Source organism: Crinia signifera, chromosome 1 (genome assembly GCF_055691185.1).
Source record: "Crinia signifera chromosome 1, ASM5569118v1, whole genome shotgun sequence".
Taxonomy (NCBI): Eukaryota; Metazoa; Chordata; class Amphibia; order Anura; family Myobatrachidae; genus Crinia; species Crinia signifera.
Genome location: NC_139217.1, coordinates 452,946,362 through 452,969,182, shown reverse-complemented (window position 1 = coordinate 452,969,182; position 22,821 = coordinate 452,946,362). Strand labels below are relative to the sequence as shown.

General features: G+C 45.5%; 1 protein-coding gene across 2 annotated transcripts in view; it reads left to right on the top strand.

Annotated features, from left to right (window-relative positions):
• The window catches only part of RAI14 (retinoic acid induced 14), a 138,526-nt gene that overhangs the window by 32,563 nt on the left and 83,142 nt on the right, over positions 1-22,821 (top strand). For both annotated transcript variants that reach the window (XM_083154994.1, XM_083154992.1), the window contains exon 2: positions 6,736-6,815. In XM_083154994.1, the coding sequence (XP_083011120.1) occupies positions 6,780-6,815 (36 nt within the window). In that variant the 5' untranslated portion in view covers positions 6,736-6,779. The remainder of the gene's footprint in view (positions 1-6,735; positions 6,816-22,821) is intronic.

Genomic DNA, 22,821 nt, shown 5'->3' with positions numbered 1-22,821 from the left:
AACACGACTTTGCATACGACTTAAACAGTCGTATGCAGTCGTAGGGAAAATACCAATACGAAAAACTAGGTTTTTCATATTGGTAAATTTCCCCCTATGTGTGTGTATCCCTGGGGAAGGGAATATAGATTGTGAGCTCACTGGGGCAGGGACTTTGTGCAATTACTATATAGTGCGAAGCACTGCGGAATATGTGTGTGCTGTATAAGTAACCAAATATATAATTGCTTGGGTAAGGCCAAACTCAGTAGCTGACTAACTATATCGGCAGTGCCACCAGTCAGACAAGTTAGTGTGTACACACTAAACGATATTGGTTACCAATAACGTTCAGTGATGCCACCCACCCCCGCTCCTCATGCAGGTTGTTGGCTACATAAAAGACATCGCTCAGAAGGGCCCTTCTAGGCGATATCTTTTAAAATCTCGTCTAGCCAGTGACTGTAATGTGTGTACAGTCCTCCTTAAAGGTCCATACATAATTTTGCCCAGCGTGTATGCAGACCGATGATGGGGGAAATCGCTGGGCAGAAAATCGCTCAGTGCATACACACTGAGCGATTTTCGCCCGTCCAAGCAATTATCCCAGGGGTGGACGACTTATGTTGAAAAGTGTAACTCATGTCCACATTTATCATGTCAATCCTTTCCATTGCTTGTGTTGACCTTTTGACCATGTCGATCTAAGTTATGTTGACCCTTTTTTATGTGTCGACCTATGGCTTGTCCACCAATAGTGGTTGACCTATTGACTGTCAACCCTCTTAGTATTACCCATACCCGTAAGCAGCACTTCAGTTGTTGTGGAACTGCACATCCCAGCATGCCCTGCCACAGTTAGTGTTAACGTCAGCATGTGCCACTGCAGTGTGTGCGCGGTGGTTCCATACTGTATATCGTTACATCGCCTCACTGGCTCGTCAGGTGTGTACCCAGCTTTATCTTTTTCATGTGTAGCATCTTTCAGGAGCCAATCAAAGCATTTAGGTCAGGCATGACCAAACTGTCCCCCTCCAGCTGTTGTGAAACTACACATCCCAGAATGCCTTTACACAGTTTTAACATTCCCTAATAAAAAACTATGGCAGGGCATGATGGGACTTGTAGTTTCACAAAAGCTGGAGGGCCATAGTTTGGCCATGCCTGATTTAGGTTCTTTAAAAGCGTCATTTTAAAGGGTGATAATGATCAGACTGCTATTATTATACTTTATAGAGCACCACAAGGGTCCAATTACTGAGTACATAAACTATTGGGTATCACTCCCTTAACCCTGACGCGCTCTGTATTGTCCATGGATAAGCTGTGAGAGCCGCACGTGTGTATCCAGTGTTTATAGAGTTATCAGGGAGGACAAATGTCGCAGCAACACAATGCATAACACAAACACAATATCTCTGTTTCTATAGTGCAATACATCACAGAGCTGAAGTATATATGTGTTACACAACGCAACGTAAAAGCACTTTGACAGTCGCCGTTGGCATAGATCTGGCACAGTAGCGGGCGAGGATATTGTCCCTGACAAAGTGGCAGTCAGATCCTTTCCTGCTGCAAGAAGCTGATGGCTGAAGAATGTGAGTGCGGTGAGAGATTTCTGCCGTCCTCATTGTTCCTATGCTGATGCCTCTTAAAGACTTCAATGAGGCAAACCCTCCGGAGATGTCTGTAGGGATGATGTCTTTGGCCATTGGATCTTCTAGTTTGCTTTAGAAAAGGAAGGCGCTCTTCCCACAGCTTTGCCGAAGACATTCCACCGCCGTCTTCTGTTCTCCAAATAGTTGTGTGTACACAGGCTGGGGAACATTTCCATGTCAATGGAAGAGGGGGGCCCGCCGGATCGCGGCCAGGATCACATTTATCTCCATCTTCCTAGCAATTTATTTTTGTGACAATGGAGTTATTAGTTTACGAGCATGTACTTGGCTCGTTCTTCCTCCGCACGCAGGGGCGACTGAGAGGATAAAGGGGGGGAACGCGCTCAGTTCAGGGACATTTAATTCCAACATTTAAACAAGAATTACTTTTTACACCGTATCCTTTTACACGAGGGAAATGTACAGTATGCCGCAGAAGACATTTTTACCACTTACACTGGTTTACATAATAGAGTTTGCGGAATAATATATGGTTTGTGTTCTCATTCCCTTTCCTTTGTTCTCTGAATAACGCTCAGGAATGTGTTTTTAGATTTTTTTTTTTTTTTTAAAAGGATCATTTACAGTAGAAGGTTAATGTTTGACCGGTCTGATCCTTAACGGATCCCCGTGAATCACAAGCCAAGGCACTTCATCCCAGCTTGCCGTGTCAGTCACCCTGACAAGCCGTGACGCTAGTGGTATGGAGCCACTATTCAGGTCACAAATGATGCAACGTATAAAGCACACGAGATAAAAAGTCCAGTAGTGTTTATTAAAATTTGGAGTTCTTCTCCTTCATAAATATGGGATCGTAAGAAACAAGCCGGACACCCAACGCGTTTCGTCTTCTAAGATACTTCATCAGGGGCTGTGTCTTCTTAAGCATTAAGCGATGCTAGTGGATGTGGCTGTGGTCTTTTACACAATGCATTCCACAATGCTTCAAATAAGACAATCACCTTTAAAAAGGGACAATAGCAACTTTCCAGTAGGCTCAGATATTAATGGATCCAAACACAGGGACAGAATGCACCAATTCTATAGTGTTCTCTAGGAAAGCAAACAGTGAGAATCTATATGCGCCTGGTCCTAATGGTCTTCTTGACTAATATGTGGCAGTGATGTGGTACAGACCAGACTTTGCAAGAAGCACAAGAGCAGAGAGCGACGCCCCAGGCAGAAATGAACTGCACAGGTTTTGAAGGGTATAGGGAGTTAAAACACTACAGGAATATCTGTATTGGGTGCCAGGTGTGCAGTGCCAACAGGCCCTTTGGTCATGGGGGCCCACACCACACACCTTGCACCCATACATAAAGCTTATGGCATTGGTGTTGCAGAAAAGTCTCACAGACACCCGTGTTCTTCAAGATCACTGGAAACTTGGCACAGACGCCATGTAACTGCAGACTGATGTGTTGGACCAAGGGGGATTGGCCAAATCAGTACTTATCTACCAACGGTCCACATTTTTCAAATCACCTAGCTTGTGCACAGCTGTATTCCTTACTAACTGTCACATGACCCAAATCACCTAGCTGGTGCACAGCTGTAGTCATTACTATCTGTCACATGTCCCAAATCCCCTAGCTAGTGCACAGCTGTAGTCATTTCTATCTGTCACATGACCCAAATCACCTAGCTGGTGCACAGCTGTAGTCATTACTAACTGTCACATGACCCAAATCACCTAGCTGGTGCACAGCTGTAGTCATTTCTATCTGTCACATGTCCCAAATCACCTAGCTAGTGCACAGCTGTAGTCATTACTATCTGTCACATGTCCCAAATCACCTAGCTGGTGCACAGCTGTATTCCTTACTAACTGTCACATGTCCCAAATCACCTAGCTGGTGCACAGGTGTAGTCATTACTAACTGTCACATTTTCAAACCTGCTGCATTCATTCCTACTATGGATCCAGAGTTTGCCTGAGACACATGACCTGTTGGTTGATCTTGAGGACCGGTTTGGCCACCCCTGTGTTAGACTTTAACACGGTACCAGAGTCTACTCTGCACTTATGACGGGAAGAGAGGCTGGACCGCATGGAGATTGGACCTGGGCCCACTACTCTCTTAAGCCACCATTGCATATATAATTTGGATGCAAGGAGAGACGGCATGAGTATGAGGCAATGACGTGTTCATGATTAGGCAGAAAGTGAGGTGAGGAAGGCAGTATGGGAGAGAGGTAAGGGCGTGTGTGTGGGGGGGTACATGTTAAAGTGGGTGGAAATGGAACGAAAAGTGAATCTATCTCTCCTGTAAATCGTGAGGAACGGCGCGTTTCACTTTGATGCTGTTTAACAAAGCCAGACTCTTGAAATACAAGATAGGTTCGGCAGCCAGGGATATAATACCCCTGCAGCAGCGGGGAAGGGATCTGCAGTTATCCTGCTGTGCTGTGAATGTGCAAATACACTGATATAATAAACAAGCAATTGTACGTTACAGGACCGGCCAAAACATATCAAATACAGTATGTGTAGCACTGTGCTGCCAATGGTAATAAAGTAATGAAAGAAATATATAACAGCTGCCGTCATTCCGGAAAGAGAGCAGGAGAAATGTAAAGGCCTAAATCTGCTGGGTACATAGAAGGTACTATGGGGGAAACTGGTAATGATAAGCAGAAGAGCAAGTGCTCCACACTCCGCGCTCCTATCTATCTATGTATAACTCTGCAATGCCTGGAGCAATTTACACCATACTTGGTGCAGATATGCTTACAATCTGGAAAAACAAAATACTGTGGGGGTAAGACACCCCTACCGGGGTCCTGGGGGCCCCAAAAAGCGGTCCTGCCACTACAAAGTAGGTCAAGGTTGCAAGATATGGCAGAGTTGCAATCATAAATGGGGCAGAGGACATGGGGTTTGAGGTCAGATCCAGGAACCCGCCACAGAACAGGTGTATGCCGGTCACACCATGGTGGCACAGTGAGCGGAAAATATCACAGCTGCAAATCCATTAAGAACGCGCTCACCATCAAACGCTTTTCCCAGTGTGTGCCGTAGGCCGGGACTTATTGGTGGCAGCGATAGAAAGGGGCTGCTCGGGGCCGGAGCCATCGACATCGCTGAAAACTACTGCGTTTTCCCTGACACACCCCTAAAAACGGCCGTGTGATACCCACAAACACCGGCTTCCTGTCAATCAACTTACACATGGCCAGCGATTCTCAGTACAGCCTGAGTTTGACAACACTGCAGTAGATAGATCATGTGCAGTAGAGCAACCAGCAGGTACACTTCCTGGATGATTGTGTTGACTGTTACTAGATCCAGCCTGTGATTGGCTGTTTTGGAAAATAAATTCTTTGCCAGGTACGAGTGTTTCTAATGTATTCAGGTCAGATGTAATAAACCTTGTAACGGTGAAAAAGTGGAGAGAGAAAAAGTACCAGCCAACCAGTTCCCAACTGTCATTTTTCAGATGCAGTCTGTAACATGGCAGTTGGGAGCTGGTTGGCTGCTAATTTCTCTTTATCACTTTTTAGGGCTTAGTACATCTGGCCCTTAAGGTGGCCATACATCAGAAAGATATTGTACCCAATCATACAATCTCAATTGATTGTAAGATGGATTGTATGCAGATTGTGTGCACATCTTGTGTACACAAATCATACAATCAATCATCAGATGGATTGTATGACTGATTGTATGATGGATTGTATACAGATTGTGTGCACATCTTGCATACACAATCATACAGCAGATGGATTGTATGACTGATTGTATGATGGATTGTGTGTAGATTGTGTGTCCAAAAACCACCAAGGACTGCCGGGATTTCAAGGGAAATTGTACACAATCATGAGCGCAATCGATCTTAAGATCGATCTTTCTGATGTATGGCCAGCTTTACAGTTTATGCCATTATAGCAATAGCAAATGTGGTGTTACAGGTAAGGGATGCATGGTAAAAAGGGGTGATAGTCACTAGGTCCACATGCAGTGGGTCTACTACTGATGGTCGACACAAGCATTAGGTTGACAATGGCGAGGTCGACATGAGTTTTTCGGGCTTTTTTGTGTGTGGAGCCGACAGGCGGTATTTTATGCCCTACCATCCGCTACGCTGTGGTGGGAGAATAAAATAGTGCACCCAGCGCACTAACCCAGTATCCACGTAGACTATGTCGACACTTGGCATAAAAAAAGTGAAAAACTCGAGCTTTTGACACAAATGATATTGGTCAGTGTTCTCCTGCGGCACCGCCGATATAGTTAACTACTGTATATAGGCGGCTGGGGGAATCGTTCAGTCTGTAACCAGAATTCGATACGTTCTACACCTTTGATGCAGATAGATTTTTTTGTTTTTCCCCACAGTTCTATTCTTCAAAAAAGTTTAATATGTGTAAGCCAGGGGTTCCCAATCTTTTTTGATTCACGGCACCCTAGAGAATCAGAATTTTTTTCACGGCACCCCTAGGTCCCAAAAAAATTAAGTAGATTGGGTTTATATGCGATTCTTAGCGGCAGTTATGTGGTAAAGGGCAGGATTTGCTTCTGTTTGTACACATTCTATGATTGGCAGCCACCAGCACTGGTTTTGCTCATAAATAATTAACCATTAATAATTTGAGTTGGTCCTGGACCACCAAGCCGCGGCACCCCTGCATATGTCCCGAGGCACCCCAGGGAGCCACGGCACACAGTTTGGGAACCACTGGTGTAAGCCCCAGAGGTGTAATTAAGGCAACTATGTTCCTAGGGGATGAAATCCCAACTGATTACAACCCCTCCCATCCAAGTAGCACTCTCATGGGTACACCTCCAAAGGAAGCTATTCCCTTTCACAGTCAAAAAGTTGCAGATTACTTGCTGCTACCAATCATCATAACGTTCTCATTACATTAGACTCTGTCATCAGAGAGATGTACAAGAGTTGCCTTGTTTATGTGGCCAAGAACAGACCGCGAAGACATTGGTAGTTGTGTTATTGTTTTTAGAAATTTTCTTTGTTGTTCAATAAGCGAGAACAGGTTTGCCATCACGGTGACATCACACTGTTCTACTCTGTTACATTTTGGGGGGTTTGATGTGGCGAAGAGCCGGATTAATTACCAGTTTTGTGTTTTTTTGCAGGTTTTGAAGAACAATAAAGCTGTGAAGAGTTGAATGGAAAAAACATGAAAAGTTTAAAAGCAAAGTTTCGGAAAAGTGATGTAAGTAGCAAACCCTCGCTTCACGTCTGATGGTTACCTTTGTGGTCGACTTCAGGGGGTATTTAGCAAAGCCTAAAGAGAGGTAACATTGTAAAATGATTTTGCAAGTGCTTGCAGATCTAAGACACCTCTGTGGTGTGTTAGATTTGCGGGCTCCCTGTATGGGAATAGGGAAGGCAGCTAACATCAGCTGCCTGCCCCTGGCACCGGCGAATAAGCAATTCGTCACAAAACTTTATGCACATACGCAGTTGCTGACAATCGCTCCCCTGTGTGAACGCGCAGGGGAGCAATAAAGTCCAAAGTACCAACCAATCTGCATCTATCTGTCAAATTTCAAACACTGCCTGTAAAATGTAAGGCAGAAGCTGATTGGCTAGTACTTATCTCTTAAATGACTATATTTGTATGTAGGTAAAATCAGGATTTGAGGGGAGCGGTTTAAACTTTCGGGATTGGTAGTGATCATGTTTTTTTCAAGGAGATAATAGGGGCCCATTTATTAGCTTTAACTGATATCTGTCTGCTGTGGTACCCCCATGTTCGTTAGCATCGATGTTGTTCAAAATGCATGTTCGTTAGCTTCAACGTTGTTCAAAATGCGACAATGCTCTCTATACATCCGGGTTATTAAAGGATTTGTTGCATTAATTGATTAATAGATTGCCCCTATGTACTGAAAACAAAAGTAATTGTTCATTAACTGAATGATTTGTTGTGGATTTTATTAAGCCCGTCAAAATGACGTCTTCTGCAGCGTACTTTCACTTTCAGCTGTGACCAGTTTTTCCTCTCACGGGGTGATTATTTGAGGAACTGAGTGATTAGGTGGAATTCTGTTTCATGCATCGGGTACCACGCTTACAAACCTTAATAAATCACAGATTTGGATGTCCCCATAGCCTGTTGTGTACAATTTGCCTTTTCCATCATCTGTGGTTAATTCTCAAAAGAAGAAAATCGGAAAATAACAGATCTCACAAACCAGACCAACCCGCTTGTGATATTTTTATTTTATTTATTTGCTTTACTGAGACTTTTCCTTTTACGGGTGCAGCTGAAAATGAGGAGACAGAACTCGAGTAGGTCATTAGACTGACCATTCAGGCACCTTGTTACTTGTTATGGGGAGGAGCCAAATCGATTTGATGCGAGGTAATTGGTCGGTCGTGCTTCACATAAGATAAATCGGATGTGTGGTCGTCAGGTGTATATCGGACCCGACTTCTTTGAACTTCCCCGGCAGCACCCCGATAGTCTCAATCCGTGTCACTTCTTTAAAAAACAAAAACATTTTGTGACTTTTTTTTTTGTCCCGTCGGCTACAGGCCCTGTCGATCTTTTACATGCTCATGTTGACCATATAGGTTTGACATTTTGACAGGATAGTTAGATCGATGTAAAAGGTCAACAGGGTCTATGTATACCTCCAATCTGTTGTGATTACAGCATGACAGTCCCCCTAATTGGACACAGTGTCTCCGGCAGGGGAGACAGTTCGGGGAGCCGGTGATCACTGTTATAGATGCCTGAATAGATGTCGTGCACATGCACAGGGCAACTATCTGTGCAGGGACGGGAGCCGGGGCCTGGTCAGCTGATCATGCAGTGCTCAACACCCCCCCCCCAAAATGAAAAAAAAGAAAAGAATGGAAGTTGTGCCGCCACGCCCACTCTATACCATGCACCACCCCTTTACCTGAGGCCCACCCATTTTTTTTGCCTGCTTGGTATGCAAGAAAAGTTGTGAGGGGGAAGAGGGCCCTGCTCGAGAGAGAGTAAACTCTAAAGGGCACAGTGTATATGACATTAAGGGTATGAAGCAGCGATAAGGGAGGAGCAGTGGCCATAGCAACCAATCAGCACTGAAGTAACATCTATAATTTGCACAATATAAAATTATACAGAGCAGCTGATTGGCTGTTGTCACCCACTTCTCCTCTGGCTCACTTCTCCCTTATCACTGCTACCCCTGAGTATCGCCTGCAGTGCTGTATGCAACCAATTTAAAGATCCATTGTTTTGTTTTTTTTTGTAGTAAAATACATTGTATAGGTTTGTGATATACGTTGTATAGGTTCAACTTTGTATCAAAATGATAATGTTGTTTTTGTTGCTATGATGATATCGTTCCTGTATTTCATGTAAAGAGTGGCCGCTGTAAGGGGCTTCATAGTGCCCGATATGTCAGCCTGAGGTAAGGGGATCTCCGGCTTTGCAGACATAGACAATGAAAATCTGTTAAAATTTGCATGAGGCTGGAATTTTAGGTAGAGTTACATGCATCGGACATCTCCTGCAAAAGGAGGTTCCTGTCTTAGTAACTGTGCTTTGTTCCGTGGCCGGGAGAGTCACTGCCTATAACAGGATAGTGTCTGTTTGGAGAGGAACTCTATAACAGACATGTTATAAATAACCACAGTGAGTCGGGCCTGCTTCTGTGTCACTGTACCATAGACGTTCTGATGCCAGCTTCTAGCAGAGTGTACATGCAATTTCCCTACAGATTAGTTATACAGCCAGTATGAAACTACACTGGTGACTTGAGAACAGCAATTAAAAACTGCTCTTGTAAAGTTTTTCCCATGGCAGGTACTCTCTTTACTCTACCATATTGTCTGCTGTATCCATCCCCTCGTCTGTTGTCTTATTCACACATTGAGTTGGAGACCAAAGAACACAGGTCCTGATAGTAATGGGGAGTGGTATGTGTGCTCTGGCAGTAATGGGGAGCGGTATGTGTGCTCTGGCAGTAATGGGGAGCGGTATGTGTGCTCTGGCAGTAATGGGGAGCGGTATGTGTGCTCTGGCAGTAATGGGGAGCGGTATGTGTGCTCTGGCAGTAATGGGGAGCGGTGTGTGTGCTCTGGCAGTAATGGGGAGCGGTGTGTGTGCTCTGGCAGTAATGGGGAGCGGTATGTGTGCTCTGGCAGTAATGGGGAGCGGTATGTATGCTCTGGCAGTAATGGGGAGCGGTAGGTGTGCTCTGGCAGTAATGGGGAGCGGTATGTGTTCTCTGACAGTAATGGTGAGCGGTATGTGTGCTCTGGCAGTAATGGGGAGCGGTATGTGTGCTCTGGCAGTAATGGGGAGCGGTGTGTGTGCTCTGGCAGTAATGGGGAGCGGTATGTGTGCTCTGGCAGTAATGGGGAGCGGTGTGTGTGTGCTCTGGCAGTAATGGGGAGCGGTGTGTGTGCTCTGGCAGTAATGGGGAGCGGTGTGTATGCTCTGGCAGTAATGGGGAGCGGTATGTATGGTCTGGCGGTAATGGGGAGCTGTATGTGTGCTCTGGCAGTAATGGGGAGCGGTATGTGTGCTCTGGCAGTAATGGGGAGCGGTATGTGTGCTCTGGCAGTAATAAGGAGCGGTGTGTGTGCGTGCTCTGGCAGTAATGGGGAGCGGTAGGTGTGCTCTGGCAGTAATGGGGAGCGGTATGTGTGCTCTGGCAGTTATGGGGAGCGGTATGTGTGCTCTGGCAGTAATGGGGAGCGGTATGAGTGCTCTGGCAGTAATGGGGAGCGTTATGTGTGCTCTGGCGGTAATGGGGAGCGGTATGTGTGCTCTGGCGGTAATGGGGAGCGGTATGTGTGCTCTGGCAGTAATGGGGAGCAGTGTGTGTGCTCTGGCAGTAATGGGGAGCGGTGTGTGTGCTCTGGCAGTAATGGGGAGCGGTGTGTGTGCTCTGGCAGTAATGGGGTGCGGTGTGTGTGCTCTGGCAGTAATGGGGAGCGGTATGTATGCTCTGGGAGTAATGGGGTGCGGTGTGTGTGCTTTGGCAGTATTGGGAGCAGTATGTATGCTATGGCAGTATTAGGGTACAGTATGTATGCTGTGACAGTAGAGCAGTATGGATTTTTCCCTTGAAATACAGTGCTAACCAAACTAGAAAATAAAACAAAACCAGAAGTGCAGAAAAATCAGATTACAGGTTCCCAAAGCTCCAGATTCCGACAAGGAGCCTAAAATCCTCTGAATCCAATAAACCGGATCAATTGGGCATTTGCTAGATTATATTTAGTGGTAACAGCCTGGGCATAATTCTGACAATATGCGCTGTATAGAACCAATGAGAATGATATAAACTGTAGGTGAGGGAGACTGAAATGTCACCATAGAGATCTTTGTAGGGCGATCCTGCCATGGAGCAGTGCGGAATCTCGTCTTCAATCCTTTTGTCCACAATATGCAAATGCCGTGGAATGGAATTTCCCCAAACCAGCCATTCCTGCAACGGCATCCAGGTCGTTAATGTATTGTGTCGCAGGAAATCCTGTTTAATATTCTTTTGTGCTCCTGTCACATTCAGGAATCTAGGACCATCCTTATTTGGAAAGCTGCGGTCTGTTTAATATCACGGCGCGCGGAAAGTTTTTGCACAATATTAAACTCCCCATTCCCCGCTATAAAATATTAGAAGTCCTGCGGTTTTTATAGCTACTGCCTTAGATCCCTAGAACGTGGCATTTTCGTGGTGTATTTATAGGTCAGGGAATATTTCCAGTAAAGAAATAAAAACCTCAGAAAATATCAGATTTTATTAAATAACAATCTACAGGACGATGCTGCCAAGGGGTTTAGTAAGAAAGGCAGATTTACTTAAAGTGGCCGCATTGTGAAGTGTAGGGCACACCTAAGTGCCTGGGCGACTATTCCTGTCATATATATATCTGTATCGGTGATTCATTATTTTGTCAACTATTGTAAACAAAACAGTATTGCAGCAGGTTTTCATTCGCTAGTTTTTAGTTTTTAGGCAAACTTACCCAGAAATGCACACAGGATAGCGTCACCGATTCCCTAATACTGAGCGCACATTCATCAGGAGAGCTCTGCAACTTCCCTAATACCGAGTGCACATTCATTCAGGAGAGCTCTGCAACTTCCCTAATACCGAGTGCACATTCATTCAGAAGAGCTCTGCAACTTCCCTAATACCGAGTGCACATTCATTCAGGAGAGCTCTGCAGCTTCCCTAATACTGAGTGCACACTCATTCAGGAGAGCTTTGCAGCTTCCCTAATACCAAACGCACACTCATTCAGGAGAGCTCTGCAGCTTCCCTAATACCGAGCTCACACTCATTCAGGAAAGCTCTGCAGCTTCCCTAATACCGAATGCACACTCATTCAGGAGAGCTCTGCAGCTTCCCTAATACCGAATGCACACTCACTCAGGAGAGCTCTGCAGCTTCCCTAATACCGAACGCACACTCATTCAGGAGAGCTCTGCAACTTCCCTAATACAGAGTGCACATTCATTCAGGAGAGCTCTGCATCTTCCCTAATACCGAGCTCACACTCATTCAGGAGAGCTCTGCAGCTTCCCTAATACCGAGTTCACATTCATTCAGGAGAGCTCTGCAGCTTCCCTAATACCGAGTGCACATTCATTCAGGAGAGCTCTGCAGCTTCCCTAATACCGAGCTCACACTCATTCAGGAGAGCTCTGCAGCTTCCCTAATACGGAGCACACACACATTCAGGAGAGCTCTACAGCTTCCCTAATACCGAGCTCACACTCATTCAGGAGAGCTCTGCAGCTTCCCTAATACCGAGTGCACATTCATTCAGGAGAGCTTTGCAGCTTCCCTAATACCGAGCTCACACTCATTCAGGAGAGCTCTACAGCTTCCCTAATACCGAGTGCACACTCATTCAGGAGAGCTCTGCAGCTTCCCTAATACAGAGCTCTCCCTCATTCAGGAGAGCTCTGCAGCTTCCCTAATACCGAGCTCACACTCATTCAGGAGAGCTCTGCAGCTTCCCTAATACCGAACGCACACTCATTCAGGAGAGCTCTGCAGCTTCCCTAATACCGAACGCACACTCATTCACTAGAGCTGTGCAGCTTCCTTAATACCGAGCGCATACTCATTCAGGAGAGCTCTGCAGCTTCCCTAATGCCATGCGCACACTCATTCACTAGAGCTGTGCAGTTTCCTTAATACCGAGTGCATACTCATTTAGGAAAGCTCTACAGCTTGCCTAATACCGAGCTCACACTCATTCAAGAGAGTGCTGCAGCTTCTGTAATACCAAGCACACACTCACATTCAGGAGAGCTCTGCAGCTTGCCTAATACCGAGCACACACTTACAGTATTTAGGAGAGCTCTGCAGGACACTCATTTAATAGAGATCTGCAGCACCAGGCACCTGCACCAGGCACAAGCACACTCACTACAAATAGCTGATACTCATCCCTTGGACATTCTAGGAGCAGTTAGAACCATGTTGTGGCTTTATATGGTATTTTCATCCTTAAATAGCAAGCTGTTCTACCAGGCTCCCTGTGTACACATATACAACCATTCACACAACAGCTATTAAGAGCAGGTCCACTTCAAGGTTTTCTCTTATCTCTGACCCCCAAGTGTGATAATGACATTGTATTGGGTCCCCATAGAAGATAGAGAGGCGCTAAAACCACCTGGTTCTCCACATGGGATCTTTAAAATAAAGAAATTATTATTATTATTATAATAATAATAGTTGTTATTATTTCCTATATTTACAAGGCACCACAAAGGATCCGCAGTGTACATAAATAAACAAAACCGCAAACAGTGACTTACAGTTGAATACAGTAGAGCAGTGGTTCCCAACCTCGGTCCTCAGGGACCCCCAACAGTGCACGTTTTCCAGGCCTCCACACAGAATCACAGGTGAAATAATTAGCTCCACCTGTGATCTTTTAAAATGTGCCAGTGAGTAATCAGTGCACCTGTGTATCTGTGAGGTGACCTGAAAAATGTGCACCGTTGGGGGCCCCTGAGGACCTAGGTTGGGAACCACTGCGGTAGAGGACGAGTACAGGGTACATTGCCATAGCTACATCCGCAGGCGGCACTGACAGAAGTATCAGGGTGGCGGAAAACCGCAAGATTTGGTGCCTTCAAAGATGTTTTCACCTTTGAGTGCCATCATCTCTGTAAGAGATGTTCAGAATATCCACTAAAAATGCCAGCGTCGCTCACATTTGTTATATAAATTCAAATAAAAAATGTGTGAAAAAGATATTTCCTATATAAGGCAAACGTTACAGGTCATTCTGATGAATAAAAATGTTTGCTTGCCAATTTTCACACCTATTTTGACAAATTAACTTGGCAAGTAAGTAAGGGTTAAGTAAGAGAAGGAAAATCACACGAGGGAAGAGGAACCTGCTCATGAGAGCTTATATTCTAAAGGGGAGGGGCAGACAGACAGGGGTGACACAGATGTGGTAGACAGTGAGCCTGGAACATTGGGTGAGGACCCACTGCTTCCCCAAACTCAGCCAACTTCTATCCTGAGAGCCTCTTTATAGTTGCGTAGAGAGGTGGAGAGTCTGAGGGGGAGAGGTAGGGAATTCATGAGAAAGGGAGCGGCACGTGAAAGATCTTGGACGTAGGAGTGGGAGGAAGTAATCACTGGCTGGCTATTCATAATATATTATCTAATTTATTACTGATCTAACTTCCTGTTAAAGATTTGCTGCTTCTCTCCTTTTTCACCCGATGTCTGCATATCTGTAAATACCATACTAGGGAAAATGTCTGACGATTATTACACGTCATCCTCGGAAAACAATCACCTTGTCTGGTTGTATCACTAAGCCGGTGAGGCCATTGGACACCGATGTCGCATTTCTGTCATGCCTGCTGCAGTCTGCTCTCTATAAATGATGCAATAATCCCTCGGAGTGTTTGTGACTCAGTTATATTCTAAGACGTTTGGAATCTAGCCAGAGGTGACTTTGTGTCAGGCAGTGAAGATGACTTGCAGTTATATTTTTTCATCATTTTGGTTTCCCCCCATTGCAAATAACCAGTTTACAAAAAGCTTCTATGTAACAAAAATCAAAAATTCTTTTAATGGGGTATTTCGTCTTTTGGGGGGGTTTCACACCACTCCTGTCTAGTACATCTGGTGGTACTAAATACTTTTAATCTAATTGGAAGGCATGTTTTTTTTTTTGTTTTTTTTTCAATCAGACACTTTAATTGTATAAATAATTAAAGAGCAATTTTATTCTGTTCATATAGTTTTATTGCTTTGACCCTTTCAGGTCCAACGCCTAGTCAGGCTCAACAGTCCTAGCACTAGTAGCAGATCCAATGGCGAATAAGAACATTAACGTCGTTCAACATTTAATGTAGACCATTTTTGCATTAACAAAAAAAAAAATCAATTTAAACCGGACTGTTTGAATTGCAAAAAAAAATTTGGGCTGCAAAGGGTTAAAGACTGATACTATTCTCCATGTTGGAGACACTTAAGACATAGGATTGACATAGGATTGATAAACGATTGCAGATAATATAAAGCCCACTAAACTGATTGCAGAGCTCATCCCTGAGGAAGTACTGAAAGCTATAACAAAACGCGTTGGATGGTCTCGCTGAATGTGTATGGTGAATTAGATAACTGTGTGGATGCACCTAGGAACTGCATTTGCCCCTGATGTTTTACTACCTGATACAGTTACCACGTTTTTGTTGCAATTTTTCCAGAGAGGGTTTATGGTTTGGATAGGGGGACATCAAAATGTGGAAGGTAACACACAAATTGAAAGCCTATCACTTATTAACAGTGTTGCATGGTAAAATGTCATGGTACTTTTATGTCGGTCTCCACTTCATCACTTTCCAAGACTTGGTACATCTGGCCCTTCATCTCTATAACATTGTTAATCAGAGAACTGGCTCTTCCACACATATACAAGCTGCATGTCCGTAGCAAGCACCAGGGGAAAGACTACACACACAGCCCAGATCCGGACATCCCTTGGACTTGTGGGTTTTGGGGTATCCAGCAATATGCTGGTACACCTTGGTGGCGCTGCTTAGCCAAAAATAATGACTTGGACTTGGCTGCCATAAATTCCATCTTTCCCTTCCTGGGAGAACCCCTCTATCGTGAAGTTATCAGGCAGCAACTGCAGTACTCCGATTGGCTGAGCAGTAATCTTAATAGATTGATGGTTATGCTGCATTCTGTTACTACGGTCTTGTTTCTTCTTAAAAATATTTGTTTGAAATTGTGTTTTGATTGTTCAGCAAAGTATCATGGAGCTCTAAAGGTGTGTACACACGGTCGACATGCCGTGCGATGCGAGACTCGCATCGCACGGCATGAAGGAGAGAAGAGGAGAGGAAAGTACCTGTCACCAGGTGCCGGGCAGGGGCACAGATGGCAGGGTGCTGCGACACCCGGGGCCGCGGCAGAGCAACAGCTTCCCCCCGCCGCATACATCAGAGGCCACACCCCCCGCCCTCCTCTATACGGCGGACTTCCGGGTCACTGCGCATCAGCCCTGCAGCCCCAGGAGAAGCCCCTCTGGCCGCCGGAGCTATGTGAGTATAAGGCACAAAGACTATATAGTGCAGATCTGCACTATATAGTCTTGCCTGCCCTCACTATGTCGCTGCCGATTTGCGCTCACTCGCATCGGCAGCGCATCAGGCTCGCAAGCCCTGAAAAGTACACAATCGGCATGCGATATGGCTTCCGATGTGCACTATATCAGCAACATCGGAAGCCATATTGCACCGTGTGTACACACAATAATACCAAAGCCCCAAGTGACAGCTATAACCTTTTGACAGAAATTTTAATTTAATGTTCGATTTCAAAACGGAGGGGGGCGGGGGCTGGCTGATTTCCCAGCTGCAGTCTCGGCCCTCCCAGTAATTGATGGCTGATGTCACCAGGAGGTGGGGCATATGTCCAATGGCAGCAGGGGCGTGGCCTACCTCCAGCGCTGCAGTACAGGCTGGCTTCTATGGACTGCATCAGCTGCAGTCATTAACAAGGACCTCCCTACAATTTCAGTGTGCACACTAGGCGATAGTAAAAGATATTGCTCAGTAGGGCCCTTTTGTGCGATATCTTTTACTATATCGCCTAGTTGGGGCCAATCCCAGGATCGGCGGGATCCCGAGATTAGACCACAAATTTGCCTGGGTTAGAGTATCCAATCCCGGGATTTCCGAATTAGACTACGCATGGCAGTCTAACGCCGAGCAGCGTCTGGTTGCCATTGATGGCGATTCTGCACCCAGCCATTGATGGTAGTAAACTATTTGATGGATAACCATCGATAGTTTTAGCTATCGATTGTCATCCATTATATATGACTGAATGGCCTGTGGGCCAATCACAACTCAAGGGCGGGACTTCCGGGTGTCAGAGGCGGAGTTATTCTCAGTGTCCCAGCATCTTGGGAAAAAAAAAACATCGGTTCTCCTTTGCCATCGATGTAGGGAAACCATCTAGTTCTCCCACATCAATGGCAAAAAATGTGACATCGGCCATAAACGATCGATGATTTAATATTGATAGTCGATGGCCATCCCTACGTTACAGTCAGAGGTCATGCTGCGCAGGCAGCACCACCCACTCTGCTGCTGCTGCCCATGCCACCCGCCCGTTTGATCACACCCGTTGGTGTCTACCCCGCTCCAGGTCATGTGGGGGATGGGGTGTGTTCAGCAAGCTGAGCACAATGAGACCCGGGTACTATAGGCACAAAGATTCCAAGTGAGACACTCGCTAACCAGGGATGCCAGTCCCGGGAATCCTGGGAATGAGCATTTTTCAATCCCGTATCATACATATTCTGTGAGTAGAGTATATTCCAGCCCTGTGATAAATGACACAGATGTGGTCCATGCTGCATGACCACAGTGCGTGGAGTACTACGCGCAGCTGAAACACATCTGTCACTGGTCATGTATATACTGCTGTGATCCTTACTGATTAAATATAACAAGGCAGAAAGAATGTGATTTTGCCTTTATGTAGTGATCACACCGACCCCATTTAAAAATCTATCACATATTTGCTAGAGGCCGCATGTCTGAGTAACCGCACATCGCTCCCTCAGACAGGAAATGCCCCAGTCACTGACCCCCGTCTCCTCAGAGAATCAGCCATTCCTGGCCAGCAATGTCTGAATTGGAAGCAGAGACTGGGTTAGGATTGATGGCGATTATGTTTAGTAGTATAGTTTCTCCATTGGAAAATTTAAATTCAGTCGAATGCAAATTTTTGTGTTGCATTGTCTTTTCATTGCTACTTGATCTGGATTCATTTAGAGAGATTTTCCACAAAAATATGCTTCTATGTCATCCTAGACCCCCATAAAGCTCATATTTATATTATTATTATATTTTATTTATATGAGGCTTTTGCTGCGAGTAATAAAAGTACACAACACAAGAAAACAGCGACTTGCCGTACAAGACAATGCAGGACAGGTACATGGTATATAACGTTGCTACATCAGCGGTCATACCACTGAAATAAGCAGCAGGGGACAGCTTCGGAGAGTTAGTTTTATTCTACAGGGGGAGGGGGGGGGGTGTCAGACAGACAGGAGTGACACAGATGGTGAGGAAGGGGCATGGGGTGGTGGGTTAGGATGAGAGCTGGATTGGATGATGAAGAAGTGGATGTTGAGAGCCTGTTTGAAGTTTTGAAGATAGGTGGAGGGTGCGGGGTGTTATTGTCCCTGACCAGTCATGCATGCCTCCCAACTGTACGGAATTTAATGGGACAGTACCAGGTGGTGGACCTCAATATTGGCAGAGCTTGTGTGAGTGGAATCCGTGTTGGCTTCACCCCAAAAAGCAGGCCTTGCAGGTAGGGGTATTGGTGGGTCTTCACTTGGCAGGTTTAGGTGCACAGGATTTTGTTACTGTACCTTGGTCTAGGTTTAGAGCAAAGCTTATACCAGCCACCCCCTTATCAGATTGTTGTCAGATTACCTGTTCCCTCCACGTGTGTTATATTAAACCAGGATGTTAGTGACGTACCGCAAGCCAAATACAGTACAGGTGTCATGGAGCAGCAATGTTGGCACTCCCTTGGCCCTTCGTCTGCGCATCATCCCGTCCATATGCCTAGTTAATAGTTATCCCTATTGCATGAAATAACTGGTCTGTTTATACGTCACTAAATTTCCACTACACTCTTATTGTTGCTGTACAGTAAAAGTTATCCTGGTAGGAGGGAAGTGCTGGTGTACCCAATCACGGAGAGCGTAACTAACTGCTGCGTAGAAATCCACTGCATGTATTGGAGACCCGCCCGAGATCCAATTAAAACTTTGCACTAAAGTTATGGGCGGCGCTTCAGCTTATTTGAATATATTAAAAGGAAATGTGTCCTTAGACCCCCATACACTATGCGATTTGGGCTGGCTTTCACCCGATTCCGGCGGATTGGGGCGAGAAATTGGGTGGTCAGCCCAAATCGCATGTGTATGACATCCCATCCGATTCGCGGCCCCTATAGAGGGGGGAATAGAAGCTTGCAGTGGGATGAGCACAGCGAGCCCGAGGCCTCATTGCGCTCACCCGCTGTTCCTGACAGCCAGATCTCCACTGTCGGGAAATCATACTGAACCCAATTATTATTTCATTATTCATTTATTACCAGTTATTTATATAGCGCACACATATTACATACCATTTACATCAGTCCCTGTCCCAGTGGAGCTTACAATCTATATTCCCTACCACACGTACACGCACACACAGACATTCTAGGGTTAATTTTGTACGTGGGGGAAACCCACATAAGCATAGGGAGAATATACAAACTCTGCATGGGCCGTGGTGGGAATCGAACCCATGACCTCAGGACTGTGAGGCAGCACGGTCTCCTGGTGCGTCCTAGTCGTATCCCTTTGCGTCTAATATCACTTTCCAGATATAAAGATACCCCATGTTAGTAAAGTCACACAGGACGTGCCACTACGAAAGGTGGCTGGTTGGCGTGACTGCAGGAATAATATACGAGGACACACCTGTAATCAATATTTATTTGAAGTTTTGACTATCCCTATAAAACTATGTCAAATTTGCTTGGGAAGAAGACAAAACTTAATAGCTGATAAAACAGACGTAAACCAAAACATCAGGGAGGAGAAAATAATTCCAGTCATTAGGGGGTTAAACGGCGATAGAGAGAAACCACTTCATAAGCAGGAATTTCTTTTAGCTGTCGCCGCCCGGTAATCATATTACCTGTTTTATTACAGAACGTGATGTGTGGCTAATGAGATCAGCACACACTAACCAAACAGAATTTCCCAATGTTATCCGGCCCTAGAACATTGGATACTTGTCTGCTGATGCTGATATAATAAAAGCTATTGTTGGCTTTTGTGGCCAGGTAAAAGCAAGTGTATATATCTGTGACATGGGCATGGCAGAAGATGTACATCCTGGGTATGTGCGTGCTGCTTTACCAGTTTATGCAGCGTACATGTGTCATTCAATCAAATGCAGCAGCAAGCTTGCAGCAGGGCCCTCCTACCTCCATAGCTGTCTGTTTTTACCCAGTTTGTTCTATCACTGTCTACAATTGTAAAGCGCCACGGAATCTGCTGCGCTATATAGGAAACTGTAAATAAATAAATAGTACCCATAGTGTTCCAATCTCCGCTACGGCTACTCCTTAAATAGTAACACCAGACGTTACGCAATCGTTTTTCTTGGACATCCAGAAAATGTTTAGCTGGCCTGAAAGAATTTAGCATTTTTTCACATCATTTTCCCTCTCTTCTGCCGCTAAGTTGTAATATTTTTACTTTTCAGTCACTGTTTAAATGACAGTAATTTAATCATTCTTATTCTAATCCTTTTCATGACCTGTAGTGATTAGTATGAAATTAGGATTATTCCGATCATTCGTTGTTCAACGTAGGGTCCGATGGACACCGAGGGGTTTGCATTATTCTCACCCGGGTAGAACTGTGTTTTTTTTTTTCTGATAAACAAAAGTGAGGAAGGTAGATGTACCCATTATTTTGTCTGGGGGTCCCATTGGGTCACAATAAATTATGATCGTAAGACCATGATGAGGAAGTCAGGAGCAAGGACTTCTAGGAAATAGCAGTCATGTAACGATAATCTTAACTCCACCAATTAGAATGATGGCAGAATTCACAATAGGGAGGCTGTCATTCTGATTACCACCAGGAGACCTGCTCTGGAATCCCGACATCCGTTAGGATGTTGGCGCCTTAATTCAGGGTTAAGTGTAGGCACACCCACCCTTAGAGTTAGGCTGCGGGGGGGGGGGGGGGCAGTTAGTGATAGGCTTCTGGGAGGGTGGATTAGGCCAGGGCCGGCGCCACCACTAGGCAGCTCTAGGCATTTGCCTAGGGCGCCGGCATCTGGAGGTGCGGCAGTTCGCCCCTCACCCCCAGCATGATGATGGTGGGTTAGCGAACTGTGTAAAAAACCTTCGGCGCCGGCGTCCCTGCAGTGCTGGAGCGGGCAGGGGTGTCCGTGCCGCGGGGTACTTGCGGCACTGTCATTGTGTATAAAGCTGGCGGCGGCCGGCGGGGTCCCTGCAGTGAATAGAAAATAACTAGCGCTTCCTGCACCGCCGCGCGCATAGCGCTAGTTATTTTCTATTCACTGCAGGGACCCCGCCGGCCGCCGCCAGCTTTATACACAAGGTACCCTGCGGCACGGACACCCCTGCCCGCTCCAGCACTGCAGGGACGCCGTACCACCACCACTGCTACCCCCAAAGGCACCGGGGCGCCCACACCCCGACTCGCCTGGGGCGCTCCGGTGCCTTGGATTAGGCACTTCGAAGGAGAGGTTAGATTTAAGCTATGGGTTAGGGTCAGGCTGCAGGGGGGAGGATTAGGCTGCTAGAAGGTAGGGTTAGGATTAGGGTTGGGAGGACGATTGAGGTTCATTATACATACCTGACCCCTGCGGGATTCTCTCCTTTGGTATTCTGACCGCCGTCCATCCATGTGTATCTCGATTAGATACCTCTAGTAGAGTATATGCCAATAATAATTTTGATGGACCAGGAAGTTGCAGCTCTTTCCCTATACCGCTGCTACAGCACATTACCTGTAGACACATCAGTTGTCCATAACCCTAGTGAGGCCCATGGGTCATAGACAAGCAGACCAGTAGCACTGTATGCAGTAACAGTTCATTATGTCATAAGCAATCCATTACCCTTTCAGGTCCAACGTCTAGTCAGGCTCAACAGTCCTAGCGTTAGTAGCAAATCCAGTGGTGAGCCGCCTTAAATTAAAAACATTAACATCGATCAACATTCAATGTAGACCATTTTTTGAATTAAACAAAAAAAAATTACAATTTATTTAAACATTGAAACCAGACTGTTTGAATTCCCCCCCCCCCCCCCCCCCCAAAAAAAAAAAAAATTGGGACTGCAAAAAGTTAAAGTGTAAGGAGGTGGGCACCGGAGGTTTTCAGCATGCTCCTACTCATTCCCAAGAAGCCCAGGTACCGCAAGGTACTTATCAGCAATAAGGTTAAACTTTTTAGAGTTGGTGATTTTTTTTTTTCAAAGAAGCAGATCCGTACTGGGAGCGCAGCGTGATTGCCAGTAAACTGGAGGTATCATCCTGACCGTGTAGGGACTGGCAGAGTCATTATTGCACATTCAGTGAGGTCAATACAGTTAGATGTTAAGGGGGTGGGGACGTAGAAATGGCAGCAATCGCCACAATTTTCTGACGTAGGAAGCCAGTTCTTGAGCAGCTTCATGGATTAGAAGAGTCAGTATTGAAGGGTTGAGATTGACGTTTTTAGAGCTGATAAAAGCCTGAGATGAAAGACCGGATTTGTGTGTATCTGCCAGTGTCCACAGCATCTCAGGACTGGTAAATACATTAGTCATATGTGTGAGGAAGTCATCGGAAGTACCAGACTTTCTTCCAGGATCTGTTATCTGATTACACTTTAGAAGAACTTTTTGTTTTCTATGGTGTCCCACAGCTGAGCCTGTGGTCATCACTGAGAAGTAAGATTAGCTGCGGCCCCTTGAACAAGCCATATTAATAGAATGTGACAAAGGTGTGGGGCTGATTCGTAAAGAGGAACATAGAAACTAGGGACACAAAGATTTTATGAACATAGTACAAGTATTCTTATTTATTTATTCCCAGTTATTTATATAGCGCGCACATATTCTGCAGCTCTTTACAGAGACTATTTAAACTTTGACAGTCCCTGC